This window comes from Amblyomma americanum, chromosome 2 (genome assembly GCF_052857255.1).
Source record: "Amblyomma americanum isolate KBUSLIRL-KWMA chromosome 2, ASM5285725v1, whole genome shotgun sequence".
NCBI lineage: Eukaryota > Metazoa > Arthropoda > Arachnida > Ixodida > Ixodidae > Amblyomma > Amblyomma americanum.
Genome location: NC_135498.1, coordinates 5,959,086 through 5,983,769, shown reverse-complemented (window position 1 = coordinate 5,983,769; position 24,684 = coordinate 5,959,086). Strand labels below are relative to the sequence as shown.

At 49.5% G+C, this 24,684-nt stretch overlaps 1 protein-coding gene across 2 annotated transcripts in view; it reads right to left on the bottom strand.

Annotated features, from left to right (window-relative positions):
* LOC144120480 (pleckstrin homology domain-containing family G member 5-like) overlaps positions 1 to 18,435 on the bottom strand; it is a 626,877-nt gene extending 608,442 nt beyond the window's left edge. Inside the window, exons 1-2 of one of the 2 annotated variants that reach the window (XM_077652910.1) lie at positions 18,301 to 18,435; positions 3,304 to 5,045 (exon numbers count right to left, since the gene is read on the bottom strand). In XM_077652910.1, coding sequence (XP_077509036.1) covers positions 3,304 to 3,484 — 181 coding nt within the window. In that variant the 5' untranslated portion in view covers positions 3,485 to 5,045; positions 18,301 to 18,435. Of the gene's footprint in view, positions 1 to 3,303; positions 5,046 to 18,300 lie in introns of those variants that run through there. The other variant, XM_077652911.1, reaches the window with a different exon arrangement.
* Positions 18,436 to 24,684: the final 6,249 nt, after the last annotated feature.

Below are 24,684 nucleotides of genomic sequence, written 5' to 3'. Positions count from 1 at the left end.
GCCCACTTGTGGGAGGACAGCAACTGCACACATGACGAAAATTTCCTAGGCCTCAGGGTCTTTTACTGAGATTTCTAACGAGGCACTTGGTTACAGCCGGAAAGTTGGACGATCGGCGGGGCGGGGCCCAACTTTCGCACCTCTTCGTGGCTTTGGATCTGAGGGGATGCCTCCATACACGTCTCATCAGGGGCTTTTCATCGAAACCGTACATTCAGTAACTCCGTAGAAATATCGACTTTACTTTAGCACACTGTAGCATGCCTTAAGAATTGCCTGCCAAGAGTGCATGTGGACACTGCGGTATGCATGTGTGCTAAGGGCGTGCGTGTGTCACGTAGTCCTCTTACGCAGCGTACAATTCACAATAGACATTCCTCAGCAGGATTGCATCTTCAGCGTGGCGAGGAACTCATGCGAAAATCAGCAAATCACCTTAAACACGTCATTTGGTCCGTGAGGAAGCGAAATGTCGGGATATACACACACACACAAATGCGAATCTGCTCAAAGACACGAACGGAAAAGCCATGATTCCGGCCAAACATAATGATAGTAATAAGGGTTATTCAGTTTTATTTAACGAGCGTCGAAAATTATGAACTCCTGAAAGATCGTACGAAACCTGTGGAACCACAGGAAGCGTTGGAATCACCTGAGCCTGCACTGGTATTGGGCACATGTGACCACGTTTGCTTCCGCAAATGCGCCCTTATTAACGCTGTTGGGAGATGTGACTCATAGACCTTCGCACCTTCACGCTTCAGCGTGCCGACGTGTTACGAGCTCAACTTAATATCCAGAAAGGCGGATTCCGACGTGCTTCTTTCCGCCTCGTCCTTTTCTGAGGCGGCACTTTGCGACATTACGTGTAGCGCTTGCTTAAGCAGTGGAAAATCTCGAGCTGAAAAAAGAGGCTATTTCGACTCGGGCTGCATACGACGAGCACCCCTTCAGAGCGGCCATCAGACAACGCACAAGCGGGGCCCGCATCCATTATGTGAATGAGTGTGACAACGGCGGCAGCAGCATCGCGGGAATAGTCAAAGCGTCAGCGGGGATGCTTCATGCTGTAACGGAGTATTCCTTAATTAGACCCCCGAAATCGCTATTTATGATTTTTTTCCATCGGCAGTTTGGAAAATCTAGTAATCGCGAAAAAAAAAAACACTGAAAGTCTCGGTTCTTAAAATTTCATGAAAACCAAATGAAGACTCCCTTTTCATTTAATTTTCCATTCCCTAAAAAAACGGAAAACTTCCCGAATGGAGCTCCACCGAGCGTCAGCCAGCAACATATATATGCACAGGCACAGGCGTGCACCCGATATCGGAGACATGATTGTGCACAAAATAACAGCGTGTGCGATGGGGATTATCACTCGCGGTAGTTCATTTGCCATTGCGTTATGTTATTCCTTTTACAGCGGAAGCTGTTAAGTGCGCGTATCTCGGTTATGCGACGTTGACGTAACACCGCCCCACGCTGACTAGTCAGCGTAAACTGACGTAACACATGCAATTTCTGCAACGCGCCACGACGAGCGGTCAGAATACGGTGGTGTCGCAAGTGGCAGCACAGTCGCTTCATGCGCACTCTGCCGGAGAGAACGAGACAAATAATAATGAAAAAACAATGTAATATTTATGACCACAAGGTACTATCGATGGATTTCGTCTTGCACAGTGGTAACAGTCCTGTGAGTTTTTCTTTTGCCCCGCAAAAAAGAAAATACGCAAAAACGAGACACGGATACGGATACCGGCTACTGCATGCATCAGCCCATCCTGTCGAAACTACTCTTCTTCTTGTTCTGTCGAAACTTCTCGATGATCCAGATGATCCTAACTGCGCAGGGGACGGCGCGCATACGCGTGCTCCAGCCGCCATGCGCTGGATCTCCATGCTCCAAGGCAAATTCGTATTCCCGCCATCACTTTCAAGCAGTGACGACAGCTGTGCGAAAGAAAGGCAGACGGAGTGCCCCCGGAGATCTGTGCATCCCACTCTGCGACGATTGGCAAAACTTTGCTCAAGAGCTTTCGCTGTCTCTCTCTCTCCCTAGGCTATCATCTGTTGCGGCTACGCATTGACATACTACGTCATAGCACCGAACCATTGCGGCAGCACACTGACAGGTAACGTTGTAACACAACATGGCCTATCAACATGCGTGCGCAACGCATGATGGCCCACATTGTGCGCGTGTGTGAGAGAGATGGCAAAGTGGAGTGCATAAATCTGCTGGGAGCACCGTGTCTGCGTAAATCCTATCGAAACGTCGCTGCCTGAGAATAGCACAGGCAGCAACGACGTTTGGAGTTTATAGGAAACACCTTTATACGAAGAACAGGAATTGGTTTCTGACTGGCTAATATCGAATACTGGTCTTGGTGAACGGGATTTACATATTTAGTGACAAGGCTGTGCATCAGCGAAGAGAACGGAATGATGGACACCTTTAGGGAACTGCAGCGATGACGAAGGACGGTGGCGCGACGCTCCAGAGCGCACCTGTGCTCTGGAGCCTTCGCCAGGGCATCGTGACACAGTCGAATGTCTGACAGGGATACGTGCGTTTCCTGAAACGCTAGGCCCAACAAAAAGGCCACCACCTCAAGTGATTACAACATTTCTTATGGGTCGACGCTCCGGAACCGCGTACGGGTTCCTTGTTCACTCAAGATGTCTTATACAGTATGTGTTATGTCACATGCATTGCTACCTCGGAATCACCGAAGCGGTACTCTCCCCCTAAAACGCGTCGCTAGTCTCCATGCGCACCGATTACTTCCGTCTCACAAATTCCGTTTGGCTAATCGCTATACCCGACCGAAAACAAAGAAAAACGATCGTATTTTCGCTCCCGTCCACAGGTCGAAGTAGGGCGCATCTTACTAGATTTCAGCGCAGTAGATATTGGCGCGTTTTTCCACTTTTTGTCAAATTATCTATTAATTAAAATATCTACAAAATTAATGGCCGGCTGCAGTCGACATCAACGTGAATAAACTAGAAATACCATTCTGCAATGCTTTGGACGGTTTAAGGACTGTTGCATATATATATATATATATATATATATATATATATATATATATATATATATATATATATATATATATATATATATATATATATATATATATATATATAATCTTTACGATTCCCTCATCCGAATTTCTGCTGAATGTAAAAACTGCAGAAGCAGTACACATACATAGCGTTATCGGCGTACGGATGTAGTTTCGCACTATTCATCCCGCTGAAGTGCACGCCTGTCCACAGAAAAACGGCGCTTACCGGTGCTGAAGCGTCGGCGCATGAGAAGGTTGATGGCCGATTGAAATCCATCCATGCGCCCCTGTTGCACTGGGTGCTGCTGCTGCGGTTGCCTCTGCTGCGGCTGAGGCGTTGAGGGCTCGGTGGCCGCCGACGACACGGGCGCCGAGACGCAGGCCATGGGCGCGACACCCGAAGGCATCAGGGCACTCACTGCAGACACCGAGGCCACAGCCACCGGCCTGAGGGGGCAACGACACGCCGAAAACACCGGACGCCGCCACGCATCGGAACCACCGCGGGTCGGAAATGCGCGGATGAGAGAGACGCCCACTACTACTCCTGCTGCTGCTGCTGCCAACCCCCCCGCCACTACTTACGGACGTCTTTCTTTTTACCGCCGCCGCCGGAGCAGCAGCCACTGCAAGCCGTTGTCGCCTATCGCCTGCTCTTTGTTCCGTTTTTTTTTTCGTCTTGTTGGAGAGTATCGCCGTCTGGGTCTCCCGCTAGCGCTGGCTCATTAGCGGCCAAGATCGTGCCGTGCAGAGCGCAGAGCCGCCGTTCCTGGAAGCGCCTCCTCGCTCGCAGCGACGGGAAAGCAGCTTCACTCTCGGCTGCTGCCTTCCTGTCGATGCAGCTGAATCGGCCGTTGCAGAGGGACTGTCGGCTTCGAAGAACGCGCACTGTCAGTACCCAAACGCAGCCATCTCCAGTCAACTCCACGCAGACGACGATGAGCGGACGGCACAGACAAAAACACACTGAGGAGACGAACTTTCACATACAACAATCAATAAGAACGCGACACGGCGCTGACGGCACTCTACAAACGTCGCTGGCGGTCGGACGAGTCCAGCGCTCCTTTTCTGTTTCCTTTGCACACTTGAAATGGGCGTTACTTGAATGCAATTGCCACGGCAAACACTCGTCATCAAACACGGAAGCACAGTAGCCACTACAGCCAAGAGAACGCGCAATGCAGGACACCACCATCAACAGCACCACCTCCACTTGCTTGGCTTTAAAGGCACGTACTACGTTGGCGCGAGATCCGCAACTCCGTCGGCGGAGCACCGCTTGGCAGTGGTCGGACGCTGCGAGCGGCAGCGTCACCGCCGTCGCCGACGTCCTAATCCCGACACGGCGCGCGCTAGAGAGCGTGGAACAGGCTTCGCTATCGGCGGAGAATCACCGACGTCGCCGCAATCGTTGTCTCTGTCGCTTCGAAGACAAGGGTGTGCAACCAGACGCACCGCGCACCTCGAGCGAAAGCTTCAGATGGTCCGGCAGAGATCTGGGAGCGCGTTATCACCACTCCGTAGGCGTCGGCGCGGCGTCACTCGGCAGTGTTTTGCGAGAGCGCTTTCGGCGCAGGTGCCCTTGGACGCTATAGATGCAAACGACAGGAGTGGCGGCGCTTCTAACCAACTACGTTCGCGACGGCGCGGTCCAGGCCAGGCTATGCACAGCTCCTCCACGTTGGGGAAGCGGCGCTGCAGGTTTTCTTTCTTTCTTAGCGCTCGCCGCAGAGGCCGGCGGTGACGAAGGCGTTACCGGTGCGCGAGCGATACCGTCGACTGCTGCCGGGGCCTCGCCGCGGCGGTAGCGGCGTGGCGAATGATGCAAGGACGTCCGCGCGGATGGATGCGAGCACCGGCGGCGGCAGCCAAGGGCCCTGAATGCTGCTGCCCGGCTCTGACAAATCATCCGTGGCGGTCCGAGAGAGCAGCTTCCTGCATTCCTGGTCGAGCAGCAGCGCAGTGCTGTGTGGGAGGGGATGGAGAGAAGAAAGGAGAAAAATAAGGGGGTGAGGAAAAAAAAAAGGGGGGGGGGGGGACACGGGGTAAAAGCGAGAGCGGCTGTTTCTGCGAGGGAGACGCGCACACTCGTACCGCGCGACATAAGAATGCGTCCGCACAGACGCACAGACGCAGGCGGCGGCGGCCCAGCCAGCTCACGCGATCGCGGAGAGGAAACTTTCAGCGCCGCAGTGCTCACGAGCGCACACAACAGGTAGATGCGCGAGCCGACAGACGGACGGATAGAGTACGGCACTCAACGAGAGGAGAGAACAGCTTGTGGGTATTACTGGAAGAACTCGCATCTACTGGTAAGCATACATTTACTTTAGTCTAAAGTCACACAGACACGTAGAAAGGGAAAACATGCCACGGGGTGGATTTCTGCGTGAGGAATATGTTTAAAAACTACGTGTAAGCAGCTGCTTAATGGGTGTTCGCTAGTGAACATACAATGACCCGCAAAAAGACAGCAAAAAAGAAGGAAAGAAAGAAAGAAAGAAAGAAAGAAAGAAAGAAAGAAAGAAAGAAAGAAAGAAAGAAAGAAAGAAAGAAAGAATGCAGTGGCGTGTAGCCCACATTTGTTACAGAAGTTCAATTTGTCCCTTTTCTGCACTCTTCCCCCAGGTATTACCCTCGCGTCGTCCAAAGTGGTAACGCCATCTACTGCATCGTTTTCTGCAGCGCGTAGCACCACGAGGAGAGAGCACAGAAAGACAAGAAGACAAAAAAAAAAGCAGCGCTGACTTGCACTGTCCTCGTGCTGCTACGCGCTGCTGAAAGCCATACAACACCAACTAGCCTATTCACCTTCTGCAACCTGGTTCTGGAAGTGATTGGTGAGAGGTCACGTGCTTGTCGAAAATGCAACGCTCGCATGTGTAGCAGCCGACTGCACTCGAGATGCCACGGCGCTGCGTAACCTTTCGGATAGGTCGCGCTCGGTCGGCGGCTGGCACGAACGGCGCCGTCCTCATCTTGAAATGAGTGGCATGCGAGGAATTGTTTTCTATACAAGGCGAGCAGCCCCGAGCGAAAAAAAATATGACAAAACTGGTGGACACACTCGGTTTTCAGAGAGACGTCACCGGTCAATGCCTTCCGGAATAATGCCACCGTTACTGCTGGAACAGTTCTTTCCGCTTGAGGTTATTCAAAGGTTCCCAGAATATTCCCCGTCTAGATCAGCCGCCCGCTGACAGGGTACGTACAAGTAAGTCGAGCAACATGGTGCGCTCGACTTGCTTTACAAAACCAACGGAATTTGCAGTGAAGCAAATTGTGGCTGGCTCATGCGGGAGAAAGAGAACAAAACGGCCCCGAGCCAGCTTTTTACATTCTTGCCCACGCTCCATATGGAGTACACGAAGGTTGGCTTTGCATTGCGTTGGGCTAATAGCATGCTTGTTTTGCGCACTGTTTTTTCAGACAGTATTATTTTAGCCATAGAAATCGCCTTTGCATAACTGGCGCCTTGCACAGTAGACACACACCTAGTGAGTGATTACACTTCTCTTATCTCACCGTCCAGACATTTACGAAATCTCCTTGTATTTGTTCTCGAATAATTTGAAAATTGCGCTATTTCAGGTGCCTTTGATACGTCCACGGGATCTCTGCGTTTTTGTTTATTTGCTCTCTCTCTCTCTCCCTTTCTTTTTTCTCGCGCCTTGCGCAGGGCTCCGGTCGGGTGCCACTGCCTGCAGCTACACTGCGTTTTTCGCTGTTTCATATATGTTTCTTGCGCTTTTTTGTGTTGATCTACGAGCTTCGATGACCCCTGATGTTCTTTACTGTCTGGCTAGTTGAATGCCCTGCTGTGCGCATTATTTTTCATTCCGCGATAATTTTCCCACATAGTATTGTGTTTCTTATAAGAATACCGAGAACCAACAGTTGACCTTGTGACCCAAAATAAACGTTTATTATTATTATTAATATTATTATTATTATTATTATTATTATTATTATTATTATTATTATTATTATTATTATTATTATTATTATTATTGTTGTTGTTGTTGTTGTTGTTGTTGTTGTTGTATTTATTGTTATTCTTATCTTGAACACCATTAAAGCAGAAGTGTGATCCTGCACCCGCACAACTCGTGACAATGAGGATTCTGGTGTGGGCTGACAGGATTGTGGCTGACAGTGTATCACGTGGTCCAGAAGAACTGTATAAATTGCGCTGGTTTTTAAGACGCAATAAAGAGTTGGTAGTCAGCGCCTGTCCTGTGTTACGTGTTTCTTCTCTTTTTGTGCTCGTTCCGTTGCCCTGTATTAACCCGTTTCGTAGAAGCTCAGCACATCTCGTTTCGCTACACTGTTCTTTATGTTTGTTGACCTTATGTGTCAGAAATGACGGACAGATGGGGGATGTTAATGCGAAAGCACTACTGAACGGAGTCAACCCAACAAAGAATCTTGTGGCGCCCCTGACCTTGAGGGTGCAGAAATGAAATAAATATTACCGCGACTGGGATTAGAACCCGCGGCGGCGCGAACAGATCAACTTCGCTGGCCACTGCACGATTTTTTTTTTTTTAGCGTAGCGATCGCCCTCGCAGCCTCCCATCCCGACTCTAAATTCATCCTCACGGACTCTCGCGGAGCCTGTCGTAACTTTGAGTTCGGTTGGATAACTCCACTTGCTCACCAAACTCTTCACCACAGTACTCGCGACTGCGATCCAGCTCATCGCTCAATAATATGGCCCCCGGCCACCAAAACATGCCAGGTAACTAAGCCGCCCATGAGGCAGCCCTCGCACTCACTTAGCGGGCACCAGGCGTTCCTTGGGAGGACCTTAACCCAGATCACAGCCATCTTCTTTCTTTTAAAGATATTACTGAGCACTACCGTGCCGAACACCGGCGCTATCCGGTTCCTATGAAGGGACTGAGTAAAGCTGGCGAACGAACTCTCCTTAGGCTCTTTACAAACACCCTACTGTGCCCGGCAGTTTTCAAGCACTTTGACTCTTCTTTTCACGGCCGCTGCTCATTGTGTGGTGAGGTGGCTGAGACCTTTCACATGGTTTGGGCATGCGGGCAAAATCCTTCTCTCTCTCTCCCCCCCCCCCCCTACCATCACCCCTTCCCCTACCCGAGAGGCTGGGAGGCGGCTCTGCTCGGCTGGCAGGAACTATCGGCCCAACAGGCCCTGGTTCGGCGGACCTGCGCAGCGGTCAGGACCGACGGGGTCCCGGAATGAGGGACTCCGCCTTCTATTGTAAGGGGCGAGACCGACTAGGGGCCTCTCCCCGAGAACCACTCTGTATGTATAGATAAATAAATGCTTTTCATCACCAGCACCACTGCACGAGAGCAGTATGCTATCGCCGCAGCCGACCAAGCCTCGTGTTAAACTGCAACGTACAGAGTCGATCACACTTGTCTAGAGCGCTCGAGAGGTGCCGTCCGGGTGGAATAAGACGACATTCTAAAGCAGGTATTAACTTTCACTGATAATTCTTGCGCTGGAGAGCAGACTAATAGACACGTGCACCGCACAGGCATCAGCGCCTTAACGCTAGCAAAGCAATTGCGAAAAGGTTTCACTTCATTTGCTCCGCAGCTCACCGCCCGAGCGCTCTAGACAAGTGTGATCGACTCTGTACTCTCGCGCTGTGCATTGCACATCGTCGTCTTCATCAACTTCCATCTGCGGCGCGAGCAGATCAGATCAGCTTAACCTCGATCAGGGCTTAACCTGAATCTAATATGATCGCCAGACGTGCTGACAACCCAGCGAAGCAAACCCTTGAGCCAAGCAGCAGAACACTTGCTTGCGCACCTCTACTTGGTTCAACTACGTTAAACCCTACGACTTTTTTGATGGCATATTCCTTTATCCGACTCGTGTTTGGTCTGTGAAACCATGATCTCTTCGAAGATTGGATGTTGTCTGTAGAGGTATCCTTTTTAGTCATTCTAGCTGCTTCTTGGGGTTAGAGAACAGCACCTGTGCTCCTCTTCTTGGGTATGCAGCAGTTGCTTGGAACGGGACGTGCCGATCGAGCGCAGGGATCACTGATATTATGCAAACAAAATTTTTGTCCACCTACGAGCATGGTTTTGCCCTCAACTTTGAGGCACCTCTTGCACTTCTTATCCCCTTCCCTCCCTGAGACGCGCACAGGCCAATCTCGCATTTTATAATCATAAGAATCCCCAATGTCAGGAAAAACAGTCCGGCGTCCGGAGTTCTCTGAAGCCTCCACCTGCCACGGTTGACAGGTGGGAGAGTGGAAAGAGAGAATGCCCTTTCCACTTGCAGGGGAGAGGAGATGCCCGAAGGTGCCTTTCACGGGAACAACCTTGTGGGTAGCTACACCGTGGAAGCTGGATGGTGAGGAGGAAAATGGGCTGAGGAGAAGAGATTGTAGAGCGGCGCGCCCACTACTGATGCTACTTCGTTGAAGTTGTTGAGTGCGCGCCACCTTAAAGACCGAGTGTCGACGGATACGGGATGTAAGACATGTAATAGAAGGTGAAGTGTTTAAGGAAGTCAAGTGCGAAGGTGTATGTAAAGAAATGTGTGTGATGTGCCGTGCCATGCAAAGGGTAATGAAAGCTTATTGCCACGCATTTCCATCAGATCGGCCAGCCGATCGCCTGTAAATTTTTTGCTTAAACTTCTGGGTGACTCTATAACTTGACTAGATCTGCTCGCTGAAATCTGCCTTGAAACATCGTCGAAAGCCGCCAGAAAATCTCCAATTTTCCATACCTTCCCCTCACGCAACAGACACTGTCTAGCCTTCAGAGTACAACGCAGATACAATATGCCCTCAAATGGCTTGGATTTATTTCATCACCCACTGTATTCTTTGCGGACTGAAGTTCAGAACTGGTTTATGACTTAACTCCCTCCATACCTACTGATCTGATTCGGAAATGTTTCTTATAACCTAGTTTTCTTTCTGCATTGTTCATCGTAATTTTTTTCTTCTTTGGTGCCATGACTGTATTTTTTGTCTTTCCTTGCGTATATAGTACGTGAAATTTTCTATGTCGCTCCTCTGCGTCGTCTTTGTTTTTCTATACAGATGCTATTTCTTAGTCTCAAATTGCTTAACCTAATACTGTGATCTGCGATTTAATGCCCCTAGTGGTATGAGGTACCTTTCATCATGTATTTCCCCTGTTCATTATTTGTACCGCAATGTACCGTTGCGTATTGTATTCGCACTGTATTCTCTCACCATTTTTTTCTGCTCGCAAAATGCGCCAGCACAAAGGCTCTCGCTGTTCCCGGTCGCTAAAAATAATGATTGATTAAACGATTAATCCATTAATTATTATTGCAGCCTATAATTAGAATTGGAAGGCGAAGGAAAATCTCTGCGAATTGTGCGCGGTGTTAGTGTAGCCTCCCCTTTATATACGTGCTGTTGACGGGACCAGCGCTTCCCTTCGAATAAACCGGAAGTTAGAATTAAGCTAGTTGAAATGAACGGACTCTAAAACGTCTTTGAGCGCCGCGCGATAGGCCGTGCGGACGAGTTCCTGTCCCTCAGGTATGCGGCCGAGAAACGTGAGCTTCGGTTCGTACGCCAAACAGCGCGGCACGAGGCAGAAAGAAAGGATCGCGCCTCCTTTCAGCGACAGAGGCAGGAAGGACGAACGCGCCACCAGTGCGGCCGCTGTGTGTGTGTCACCCGAGAAGGTGTCGTGAGAGCGGCCCGGTATGCCAGCGATGCTGCCGCGTCGTGTATACAACGCACGCCACGCTGCCTGCCCCGCAGTGCAGCAGGACGGCCGCGAGGCGGAAAAGAAGCCGCGCGATGCAGTGGAAAAGAGGCTGCGGCAGTGCGCACTTTCGCGCGCGCCGCCCCCGTAAATCGCGCGGTCGCGAGAACGGCGGACCGTGAAAGCGCTCCGCCGCTCCCGAGAGAAAGTGCGGATGGTACGGGGAAGGGGTGGCGATGTGGCGGCGACGGTGCGCGGTTGCCCGCCGAGCACCGCGCTAGCAGACGCTGCAGGCGCCGTTAGACGTGCCGCAGCGGCTCAGTGGCTGGCCGCGGTTCGGCTGCTGAACACGAGGTAGCAGGTTCGAATCCCGGCCTCGGAGCTGCAATTTAATGGAAGCGACAAAAGACGCCCGCTTGCTGTGCGGCGCCAGTGCGCGTTAAAGAACCCCGGTTGGTCAAAATTATTCCAGAGCCACCCACTACTCCACCCCTTCCTCTCTCCCTTCATTCACTCCCTTCTTCACTTCTTTCCTTACCACGCGGTTGAGGTGTCCAGATATACTAGGGTGACGCAATTACTGTCATTTTCATTTTCACAAAACGACTTCTTCCTAGGCGCCCTAAGAAGTCGGAACTTTTTCCATAAGCGAAGATTTTCAATTTCTGATCCCGCTGCCTTCAGTTAGGCTGCACTCAATAATATATACAGATATCTCAACATACTCGAAATGGTGTGCATCCGCCATTCTGCCCGAGTTTTGCGGCTGGTTGGTCAAAGCTGCTGCCTTCCAGCAGCTGCAGGCACAGAGGTTTAATGCGGAAGCATGCATGCATGACCGGCCACTGCAAGTGAAAGGGCATGGGTGTCAAGTTTACCGAAGCTTGTACGAAAAGTAAGATTTTCTAAAAGGCTGCAAGCAGCAACGGCACACCTACGATGCTGCGGTCAAATGTGATTGAGACTTGCCTGATACGAACCTTTTGGAAATAGAACGAGCGTTGCGCCTCGAATTGCAACGCGGTTATGACTGCCGCAGAGGCTTCCTAATCAACCCGAGAAAAGTGCCCAGGTTTTGCGACCCCAGCGCCTAGTTTTTCGCAGCATTTCAAGCTTTTAAAATGCACCGTCATAAGCACAGCAGTAGAAGAAAAAGAAGCCCTCCGCAACAAACGGAACACACGCTGAGTTAGATCACTGATGCAAAACGCAAATTCAGAACGAACGAATGAGACCACGAACGAAGTACCTAACGAATCAAAGAACGAACGAATAACAGAAATGCTGCGACAGCCAACGACAAAAACGCACTCCCTCCGCGGAGTATGATACCTAACCGACGCCTTAACAGCCTGGTTCAGGGTATGGCACCTTAAACATGGTGCGTTTTTCTTACTGCCCTTTCCACGAACAACTGGCCGTAGGAACCAAGTTTATGAGTGTGTGTGTCTGTACGTGCGAGAGTGTATGCGTCTTCGTGAACAGGCGCTCACTCCTCTTTGGGGTTCTAAATTTACTTGGCCGAGGTTTGTACAAAAAGAAAGATAACGCACGAAGACCGACAAAAATGGCGAAAACTAAAAATGAAACAAAAATAAAGGTTCGTCGCCCTGGCCCATGTCGCCTCCCTTGGTTTTCTCTGTCGGCGACTCTCTCTTGGCCTCCGACCCTCGTCACGGCGAGGAAAACCACTTTGGTCCCCGCTTTTGCCCTTCGCGCACTTTCGTTTTTCCTCCCTGCGTTTAGGCAGCGAAGCCTTCAAATTTTTATTCGAACGTGCCAGCGCCGTGTGTGTGTCCGCCGTGTCAAAAGGCCATGGCGACGGAGAAGCTGAATGTGGAAGAGCAGGCGAAACGATCACACCACTGATGTGACCGCCGGCCCATCAGATGGCGACACTCGGAAGATGAATGAAAGAACCGACAGCTGTGATGTGTCCAGCCATCGCCATAGCTCACTCCATCTCTCTTTTTCCTTGAAACTTCTTTTTTGGTTCCTTTTTCGTTTCAAACGTATTTTACTGATGTAATGTTTGCCTTCAAATGTGAGCAGTCGCTGCGATAGAAAGTAAGTCCTGTCATCCGCGTTCCCTGAAAGAGAGCTAGGCTGCCGCATTGGGCGAAATTTCTTTTACTCGTCTACAGCACACGCATAAAAAGAAAAAAAAAAGAGGAAAACAATATTATCGCCATGCGTTTCATTTTCATTTTCCGCTCTGTCTCAATAATCCTCGGTCTTTCTGCGTAAAATATTTTTCGTTTCTAGTGAGTTTTTTTTTTCATTCTCAGCGAGCTTAAAGGTGGCGATTTTTTTTTCTATTATACAATCACACGCGCAGTTGTTGCTTAGCATTCCCAATACGAACAAAGAACATCGCAGTTCAACTTAAGGTTTCAATTTCACTAATCTTTTAGCACGGACTCAGCCATCAGCCCAAGGCCATGAAAGTAAAAGCGCACGCCTTCCCAGCGGAAGTGAAACAAAAGGAAATCCTTACAAGAGGTCGTCTAATTCTCAGCAACCAAATGACGGCCAACAGTTCGCTGCTATATACGGCGACCTCTGAGGTGTCCCGGCCCAAATAACTTAAGCGCAGAAACCCAGTCATCATCTCCATCCGGTCGGCATTCAAGAAGCCAAATACATGCAGCTCCAATCAGCAAACACTCGCTTCATCGAGTTGGTGCTGAAAATTCGTTTTCCGGGTCAAAGGGGCTTCCGGTGCTCCGTTTGCACGGAGAATTAGCGCGGAAAAGCAAGCCCTCGCTTCCAAGAAGGACAGGCGCTGAAAGCAACCCCGGGATTTTGGGCTTTAGCTCCGGTCCGCTGTGCGAGTGCGTTATCTCGAGTTTGCCTTTTGGAGGAGGCACCCGCGTAGTGCCGCGTCCCCTCGCGGAAAAAATAAAAGCTGTCCAGTATCCTGGATACAAGTTCCGGCCTTGCACCATGTAGTCCGTCTCTCCCAAGTCAGACCTTACAAGAATGGCCCACAGACTTTCTATAGCCTTCTTATGGACTCTATTGCCTTCCTATGGATATTTCCTTTTGCCTATTCATAGTCAGTAGACTTCCTGAAGACAAAAAGTTCACTAAAAGTGTATGGTCATAAATTTATTGAGTGTCAACAGGTTGTTTATATGATGTGTATTCTCTATAGCCTTGTCTCTAAGATTTAGCGAAAGTGAATGTAGAGTCTGTAGAATGTCCAAATAATTTTTATAAGAAAGTTGTTGATGAGACGCTCGTAAACGAACGAATGTTCGGCACGAAATGCGCTGATGCGGCTTTTTTATGCCGACTTAAGAAGATTAGGGTAGCGTAGGTCGCGTGCGCTCTGCTCATGAGCAGGGACAGCAAAGACTGGCAGGTCAGCGATATCGCGCTCATTGTAGACAAAGAACAGGGTCTGCTCAGCTACGAAGTTTGCGCTCGCGGGCAAGCGCTTGGAAAAATCTACGAAGTTGCATTAGTTTATGTTCTTTAATAAGCAGCGATTTTCAGGGGAAATTCGCTTGTTCTATACTTGCGGCAAAACAGCGTATGTCTGAGCGCCCATTTATGGCGTACCACCAAGTGTGTTCTGAAAACTCTTTCCAGGTTATCATTTACAGTACACGAAGCGGATACATCAGATATGACGCTTGAAATAAGGCGAGGTCCGGTGTACCGTATTTATTCAGGTAATGAACGCACTCTCATAATGAATGCACTCTCTACTTTGGTGTCAAAAAGTGCATTTTTTTTCTCGCGTAATGAGCGCTACCCATTCTTTCACGTGCGGTATTTTGGGGACAGTAGTCAATGCTGGGAGGCGCCCTTTTTTGAACACCGGAACAACTGCACACCAATATAGAGCGCCTACCGTCGAATGCCAAGACTACCAGCCTATATGTCACCCTGCAGTACGAACAGCCAATCAAAATGTTCCGCGAGAAACATTTTTCGAGAAGCAATCGCGGAAGCAAACCGAGAAGCAGCGGACACCAGATCAGTCAGACTAAAGGTTGTAAAAACATGCTGCAGTGGGGCTTCGCGCTGAATACAGGGAGTTGGCCTAGAGTGAACTGTTAGTTGTTTTGTCTTCAGACATCATTATGAGCCGCTACGCGAATTATACTTACGGGTTTAATATAAAAGTCGTTGACTCAGCTCTACTGAAGGTGCGCTGTGGGTTATTTTGAAGATGAAGTAGTTACGAATGAAGTATTTATTCCTCCAACGTGGTTTTGTTCCGTTTCTACCGCTTCAACTTCTTCTCAATATTTTACCCTGCGTTATGAACACCCCCCCCCCCCCCCACCAAAATTCGGAGATTTTATGGAAAATAAAGTGCGTGCATTATTCGACTAAATGCGGCCCTACATCTCTGGCTGACATCTAAATCTGCGCATCGAAGCTTGCGGACTTCAGTCAGAGCTCAATTCTGACCAACAAAAAATGCAAGATTGCCCACACATGATGTACAGTTCGCAGGGCTCAATTGTTCCTAATAGAAAAAAAAAAGTTACAAAATCACCCGCACTAGGTACGCAGTACGCAAGGGTCAACTATGTCTAATAAAAAGAAAGTGGCAACATTGCCAGCAATTCGCATAAGTCCGCAGGCACCATCTGCAGGAATATGTTGAACCCGTTTGACCCCAGAAGGGCACAATGCGGTGAACACGATTCTTTTAGCATGGATCGCTACCCATGTGCCTCACTTTCTTCTTTCCTGTGGGGTGCAACTCCAAGCAGTGCAGGCGTTGTGGAAGTAATTAAGGTGCCCGGATAGGCCACGCGAATTGTCTTCTATTTAAAAATAAGAGCGGTGAACGACATTCTTCGAAATAAAGACGCCAGTAAGTGCCATCAAACACGCCTAAAACCAATACCCTGAGCCGCCGCGGTGGCTGCGTGGTTATGGCGCTCGGCTGCTGGCCCGAAAGAGGCGGGTTCGATCCCGGCCGCGGCGGCCGAATTTCGGTGGAGGCGAAATTCTAGAGGCCCGTGTGCTGTGCGATGTCAGTGCACGTTAAAGTAACCCAGGTGGTCGAAATTATTCCGGAGCCCATCACTATAGCGTCTCTCATAGCCTCAGTCACTTTGGGACATTAAACCCACATAAACCAAACCAAACCAACACCTTGCACGACAGTACCACAGTGAAAGTTTGACTGCACAAAAAAAAAAAACAGCTTGGTAGTCCGAAACTGAGAATCATGTTGGAATGTGCATGTTATGATTTTCAATTTTGAAAACAAAACACTGTGAAGTCGGCGGTGGTAGATACAGTCCGCAAAGCAGAAAAACTTCCATTTTTTTAAGCGTGTGTACTCCGTGGAATGTGTACCAGCAATTACGGTATTTGCGAGAATTTAGCTATCGGTGTTATATAGAGAACAGTAATCGAGCATGTAGCCGGGGGCAGGTCATCCAGGAAGACGATGTGCTAAACATATTTAAACGTCGTTCCCTGAAATGTAGTAACACGAGCCAGGGTTGCATTCTCTTCATTTTATTTTGTTATCTTAGCACACCACAAAGAGGAACAAGAAATACCCTTAGAATTTGTCTTTGCGTTTGTCCCCCCATACAGCAATTCCCAACGGGCGACTTGTACGCATTGAAATAAATAAATAAATAAATAAATAAATAAATAAATAAATAAATAAATAAATAAATAAATAAATAAATAAATAAATAAATAAATAAATAAATAAATAAAACGGGTACGAACACAATGCTTTTGGGAGTTCGTTTTATCGATTTTTTTGCTTTGAAATAGGCCTACCTGCCTACAAATCATGAAAATGAGCTCAAAACATCAGTATGCATCATTGATAATTAAATACAAACGATTTTGCACCGGCAGTTTGATCTTCGTCGGCACCAGCGCTGAAGTACACACTGACGTCATGGTCGATCCGCCAACCTGGACTATCACATTTCTGATGACTTCAGCGTCACTGACAAGCACAAGCTGTTCTTGTTGACAACCACTGGGTTCGGTGACGTCACAGCAATTTGGGCAAGTGCACCTTCACATTACCTGATGCACTTTGGAACGCCGCGTGGCTCCTCGGACAACGCTTAGAGTCAAATTAAACTATGTCCCACTGAACGCCTTCGACTGAAACTTGCTAGAAGATGTATCCTTACGCCCATGAAGCAAATCATATTGTTTGTTTGCGTTCGAGATTTTGCGCCCGTACCTCTTTAACTGAGTACTGCCGGCTAAAGATTTTTTTTCTGGATATTGTAGAATGCAGAGTAACACCGACCCAGTTCAGGAAGACATCGACCGTTAGGAATCCCTGTGCCGGCGTCTTAGCTGTAAAGACATCGCGTCATATCAACAGATAACTTTGTTTGCCAACAGACACAATTTCGGAATTGCAAACGTTACAACAGTTTCCATGGACATGTATTTGCAATGCATGTTGCCTACTTACATTACGACCAAAATTGTTCGACCATCCCCATTGCACCATTGTAACCTGGTCCGCGTCTATTCCTGCGCTCTCTAAAATATGCACAGTCTTGGTCAAAATTTTTAAGGCAACAGCGTTCAGCATCAGCGATATGAATGTTCCTAGATTGTTCCGTGCAGCGGATCATTCAAAACACAAATCAAGCAGGAAGCTTTCTACCGCAGGAAGGAACCTTCTGCTAGCATTTCAAGGTCATTCGGTCTTCAATAGTGCCGTAATGGCTCTGTTATGGGGCTGAAGCGAAAAGACTTTGGCCTTAAAACTTTTGAACAATACTGTACATACGTTCGTGTAAAATAATGCTGTTGTTTGATTGTTTCAGACATGCAATCTTGATTCGAATCCCTCGCTGGGCTACCGAGCGTGATGTTCCATACCGTAACCGAAAATACCTTCAGTTAGACCGAAAAATCCTCGTTTCTTGCCATTTTTCCTTACAGCAGTTTGAAATGTTCTGCAGTTAGGAAAAAAGGATCAACTTTCTCTTCCTAGGAACTCCCTAACCACTCCCTTTTCTCTCAGTTTCACTCGTGAAATTCTTCCCTAAAATGAGAAATTCCGCAAATGGAACATACACCGCTGCGGCGGAGGCGCCAGAAACTCAAGAACAAAAACGTATGGGCGCCGTTCTACGAACAACCTTACTGTAAAGCCTCGAGTGCGTTCGTGGAAAAGATGAAATAACCTCCGAGACCCTCCGCCGTCATCTGGCACTAAGAAAGGAGAACAAAAACTACCGGGATCATGGTTCAGGCCCACTGGATCACACAGGAACTACACAAGGACAGGTTGCAGGAAGTATCTCCTCTCTAGCTAAATAATTCGTTGCGGTGCCAAGTGCACCACTTTAATAACCACGTAAGTGCAGTACGTAAATACTGTGTACAAGTTTTCTTTGAATGAGCAAATAAAGCTTCCTTCGAAATGAGTTCGACGGATGATGACCGCGTTGCTTTTCAATTACGACATACCACGACGCCGGGGCCTCTTGCAACAGAGAAACATTCGACAAAACCATCGCTCAAAAACACTGATCAAATGACTCTCTTACCTGCCGCTGCACAGCGACTTCTGTGTCCCTTGAGCACTTATCCAAGACGTCAGGGAAGGAGATGTGCACACTGTGTGAGCTCTAGGCCGGCTTTCTCACGTAGTTCACGCGAGCTCGCCGGAAGAAGAGTGACGAAAAGAAGGAATAGAATAAAACACCGTGCGACAGCGAAACACTCAGAGGAACCAGACAGCGCCGTCCCTGGGAACAGGATGGGCTTCCGAAACAATGGCGCTGCTTGTCACCAGCGCAGTTTGGATGGCGGCTGTCTCCGCGTGCGTGTCTTCCACTGCCTTCCGACCTTGGTTTTGGATGCGCTCGTCTGAGCACTGCGGCCGTTAGGCGCATGTAAAAGTGACACTGCAGTGACCTGGCACTTTTCCACCGGCTTTTCCGAAAAGCCGATATCACAGGGGGCTCCGCGCAACGATACTGCTCGTTGCTAATTTTGATTCACACACGCGACGCAAATAGTCGCAATTAACCGTCGCGGCCTCTGGAACTGAACGGTTCGCGCGCAGTAGCCTAGACTCGCGAAGTCAAACACGCACGCCTCACAATGCATTCACGGCCTCTTCACGTTGCAGGTTGAACGTCCGTAACAAGCCGGCCAACGAACAACGGGCTCCATTCTTCTTGGGGTGGCTGAAAGAAGCGCGCTCCACAGGACGTCCACCGCTGCCGCTAATAACCCGTGCGCTCCGACCCGACGTTCCGCAAACAGCGGCGAACTAAAAGGAAGGCACGCTGACAGGACAGGCGGCCTGCCAGAGTCACCCAGGCTGCCGCCACTCAGCACCGATCACCAGAGGAACGTGCGTCGCTTCGCGCGCGGAGAAGCAGCGCGGATGTAGCGATGAGCACTGGACCGTCGTATACAGCGTGCTTGGTTAGGCGCCCCGCGGAACGGGTACGGCACCGCGCCGCCGCACTCGCCAGGAAGCAGGGGCCCGACTGCCCTTGGGACAGGTGTACCGCTAGGCGGCGCGCACGCCGGCCAGCACACAACGGTCGGCGGCGAGGGAATCCGTTGCCGCCAAGAAGGAAGAACCTGTTTGAGAGCCGCGCCGACGACGGTCGCTGGCGCCAGGACTCTCTTCAGCGTTGAGCCCAGCTGGCACGATGGCGTGTGCAATCGACGACAGTCCAGTTGGTCCAACTGCGACTGACCTAGTCCGAAGCCACAAAGAAGCCGTCCTATGGTACCCCCAGAACCAATAAACCTTGATATCCCACTGCACTGTTTAGCGCAGAAATGCACTGTGTTGCTTGATTGCCTCATTTTAGAGAACTCAATTTTGCGTCCGCCCTGTTGAGCTGCTCATCCAGGCCCAAGCTTTCCCGGATGAGCTAAATGATCCCCCGTGTCTTTATAGGCGCACAGTGTGTACAGTCTGTGTCAAAAGTAAGAAACCCAAGGGGTTTCCTTTTGGACCATGCTTAATTAACGTGGCTCGTTATGCGTAGTCAGCGTTCTGAATCCCTTGAAGGAGCGAGGAACACCCATACTCATCCCTCAGAATATTAGGGCTTCCACGAACACTTTGGGCTTTTTACTTTTGCCAAAGGCTGTACAGGATCATGTATACAGCGTATACATCGCATAAATGGCCGCGCGGGTAGCAGGATAGATTACCTATGTTATCTGGCTGAGCTTGGAAGAAGAAGAAGACGAAGAGTGTTCACGTTTGGTCCTTTCCGGGCATTATCCTATGGTGTGTCCCGAAACAGTTTGTATCAGACTGCCTCAAATAAAATGATGATGGCAAACAAGGTAGCCTTGACAGAATGAACGAGCTTCTTTAAGCTTCTGTAAAAAGAGCAGAAGAACGGTTCAATGATGCTTCACCTTGCCGCAAGCGTGTTTGGTGGGAATGCACTTCCCCAGCAGTAGCAACCAGCGTCCTGCGGATGCATTCCTCGACTATGAGGTTGTTTTAGGCCTCCCGGAGGCCGCTCAGGACTGCACTGCGATCGCAGCCACTAATCAGTGCTTCAGCTGTACAAGCGTTTTGTGTCACCGTTGCGCAGCGCCCGAGAGAAGACACGACGTCCTCTCTCTAGACCGCCAAAGGCCTTTTCTATAGGTCTGCGAATGTCGTTGTGTGCGCGTGCGTGTGTGTGTGTTTTAATAGTATAGTTTTGTGCATGCAGTAGCTTTTTGACGTACGCCAGCCTCTCCAACTAACGATAAAAAGCACACATATTCATACGTTAGGGTCCTAATAACTGAGGCAGTGAACTAAAGCAACTATCTGCTGACCTAACTGCACCAAGTGCAACGAGAGACGTGAAATCTTCCGAGTAGAAAACTAAGAAAGCCCTCAGCTATCTTGAGAAGAAGGAACGCCTTTTACCATGCAGCGAGGCATTGGAATGTGAGCGGTAACCTTCAATCTGGGTCAAATAGTTACCTGCGGCACATGGATACGATCATTTTGTTGTGTGCAGTATTGTCAGACGACGGACAAGACCGAGGAAGGGAGACGACTGCGCTGACCGAATCTCTTTCCTGCTCTTGCCGTGGGAACACCTGCCAGCAAAATCAAAAACTGTGCGCTGCTGGTATACTGCCTCAAAGGTAAGAGTGACACGGACAAAAAAAAAGGCAGAAGCAAACCCTGCATCGGCAGGGAAACAGCATTAAATGTACATAACGAATGAGATAATCAGACACGCTCAGGTGCTGTCGAACACAAGAACCCATTTTCAATGTCGGCAATCAACTTCCTACCATTTTTTACAGGCAACTCCTCCAACTTCGTGATTGCGCTCCCCGAGATGTGAAGTGCCCTGTTTGTTTTAAAACAAGGCCGCAAAAACATGAGCTCGGAACATGCATAAAATGTGCCCACGAAACCAGGGGATACTGTAAAGTCCTGTCTGCGCAGGAGACATAGCTATACCTCTAGCCAAAGCAAGAAATCCGCCGAAGCCGGTTCCGCTATCTGCGCGCCGCCCTACAACAGAGCCCACCTGACCGGGTTTGCTGCGTTTGCAAAGCAGCTTGTCAGCTACAACCGGCACGTTACCTTTTTCGATTCGTGTCGCAAGCTGCGTCTGGAAGGAAGCGCAGCTAGCTTTCCGCTGCGGTGGCTGCAAGTATCGCCGCTCTGTTCGAGGTCGCAACATATGGGATTACAAAGCATATGCTGTGAGCATATAGGCTGTAGGGAAGAAGTGATTGCGTTGATTCTGGCAGAAGATAAGTGAACGCAAACTGACACGCAACAACTCGTGATGGAGCAATCAGACTTGCGTGATGCGGCTTGCGCAACCAGTTACATAAACCTCAATCATGGATCTCTAAATACGAAAGAGCCGAACAATAATTCAATCCAAGGAATGCATAGGATAATGTTGCTTTATTATGCTGTTGTTGGTTGGAGGAGGAAACAGCTTGGCAATCATTTTAAACGGGATATGATTACACAAAGACGAAGGAAAGAAAACTACATTCCACTGGTGGGGTCTTAACCACTGCCCCTGGGCATGTCGCGTGCAGTGCTCGACCAAATGTGAGCTATTGTGGCGGAAGTATTCCCTTCCGCTTTAGAGGTGTTTTGTATTACGTCTAGCTTAACCTTGCGAGCGTTCACCAGCGCCACTTCCGGTCATAGCGATGGGAGGGCCTCGCAATAGTTGGACGTCTCCCAGCTAACTACCACTGCGGGTATGCGATCGTATGTGGGACATTATTAATCTGATAGCTTTAGAACCCTCTTGGAGTCAAAATGCGTCGTTAGTAATTAAGATCGCCCACTGGCTGGATGGAAGTGACGTCATTAGACCGGAACTCACGTCACTTCATGCAAAGACATAACAGATAACTAATTAGGTGCTGCTGTGAGTTTTGTGCGTGGGGCTCCACATGTATTAAGACAGGCACTGCAAGGTTTATTTCCGTGCTCTGCCATTTCGGCATGCTATGGTCTCTGCGCATGCGTACGAACACTCCACCTGAGAAGTACGTCGGCCGCTACCACCGAGAATGGAATTCGTCACTTCACGTTCGGCGGCAGAAAACGTGAGGCGTTGTGACAGCGTTGCTCGAAAGCCGCAGTGCTACCACCTCAGCGAAACAACCTCACAAAGGGTACATGCTTTTGTTATTCGTCTAAACGATGCGAGTGCTTCGCGTGCGGTGTATGTTGCGCGATTAGATCCTGTTACGCCAAGCCCGACAGATTCATTCGTCAACACGACCTCTCTTCCGTCGCGCTGTCCCGATGGCGTTTCGGACTTGCTCCTTGTCGGCAGGAATGAGAGAATTGCGCTTTGGTACGCGCCACTCGTCGAAGCCTCCGCACAACTAATGCGAGCTTACGTTACGGCCGTTGCAAGTTTCGTAGCGTTGAATTCGCATACGTGAACCAGGAGGCACCGATGGACCCTCAGTTTTGGATAGGATCTCAATGTTGAATATGTAGTTCGGACGCGAAAGCTGTGTACCGGCGCCACATGCTTCCTCACATGCACCTGCCTGCGATGTCAGAATAGCCAAGAGGCGGCGCAACTCACCATGCCTGTCGTGTACCTGTATGCATGTAGAGGGTACGCCATTTCATGCTGTGAACAGTCCTATTCACTGTTCAAATTGTCTGTAATAATAATAATAATAATAATAATAATAATAATAATAATAATAATAATAATTGGTTTTGGGGGAAAGAAAATGGCGCAGTATCTGTCTCATGTATCGTTGGACACCTGAACCGCGCCGTAAGGGAAGGGATAAAGGAGGGAGTGAAAGAAGAAAGGAAGGAAGAGGTGCCGTAGTGGAGGGCTCTGGAATAATTTCGACCACCTGAAAAGTGAAGAAAATCAGGCAGAGGTCCCAATCAAAGGAGCCTACAAGACAGCTTTGGGCTTAACCAGAAACACGTCGAACGACAAGCTGGCAGAACTGGGGCTGCACAACATGTTCGACGAGTTAAGCAGGGCACAAGTCATGTCGCAGATACAAAGGCTAAGGAACTCGGCAACAGGGAAGGCCCTCCAAGGAAGGCTGAACTATAAGGGGGTCCTGGACATGGAGGATAGATCGGCAAACATCCCAGACGAAATACGTCGAACCTACCAGGTTAGCCCTATACCCAGGAGTATGGATCCAAATCTACACGCAGCCAGAAGACAGGCAAGGGCTGCATATGTAGAGGCGAAGATTGCCACATAAGATCAGGTAGTCAACACTGACGTCACTCTGTGCCCGTGGACTCGTAGCCAAAGCATCAAGAAAACGGTATCGGTTGTCACAACAAAGGAGGGTGGCCTCATCAGCGGCGCATCCACGAGAGATGGGACGATAAATGAGGCAGAGGAGATCACCGTAGCTCCAGCGGCAGCCGAGGGTTATCGCACCAACAAATCTCTCACAATCATAACAGATTCCCAAGAGGCGTGCAGACGCTACATGTTAGGAAGAATCAACAAGAAAGCACTAAGGATTCTCTTGAAAACGCAGCGAACCAACGAAAAGATCGAACATAGGACCTACTGGGTACCGGGCACGGCGGAGTCGAAGGCAATCCGAAGGCGGACAAGCTAGCTCGCGAGCTTACTATCCGTGCTGGGGCGTCAAACGCCTCGGACGGCCCGGAGATAACGGTAGAGCTCACGTACGCAGCTATCCTCAACCTCATCAAAAGCAGAAGACGCAAATATCCCCAGCCACATCCTCTGCTAACACAATATGAAGCGACATGTTGGAGAAGACTCCAAACAGGAGCCTTCCACAACCTTCACATTCTACATAAGATGTATCCGGAGCAGTATAGGGATACATGTTCGTAGTGCGGGGCAACCCCCACGCTGTATCATATCACATGGGAATGCATACACAATGTAGCTTTCCGAGGTAACAAAGAGTCAAATGCGGAGCAGTGGGAGGACCGGCTAACCAGCAGCCAGCTCAAGGTCCAAAGAGACCTAGTGAGCCGCGCATGCCAGATGACCAGGGACAGTGGTGCCTTGGACTAGGGGCGCCAACCACGCTCAGCCTGGAAGACATCGGCAATCTCCGGGCAAGCAGCAAGACTCCTTTATTAGAGCAATAAACTTTATTCACTCACTCACTCGACCACCTGGGGATCTTTAACGTGCACTGACATCGCACAGCACACGGGCGCCTTAGCGTATTGCCTCCATAAAAACGCAGCCGCCGTGGTCGGGTTCGAACTCGTGAACTCCGGATCAGTGGCCGAGCGCCCTAACCACTGAGCCACCGCGGCGGGTGACAAATCGTCTGTAAAATTTGTTTTTGGGGAGCAAAAATGGCACAGTATCTGTCTCACAAATCTCGGCGGACACCTGAACCACGCCTTAAGGGAAGGGAGAAAGGAGGGAGTGAAAGAAGACAGGAAGAAAGAGATGCGAAGTGGAGGG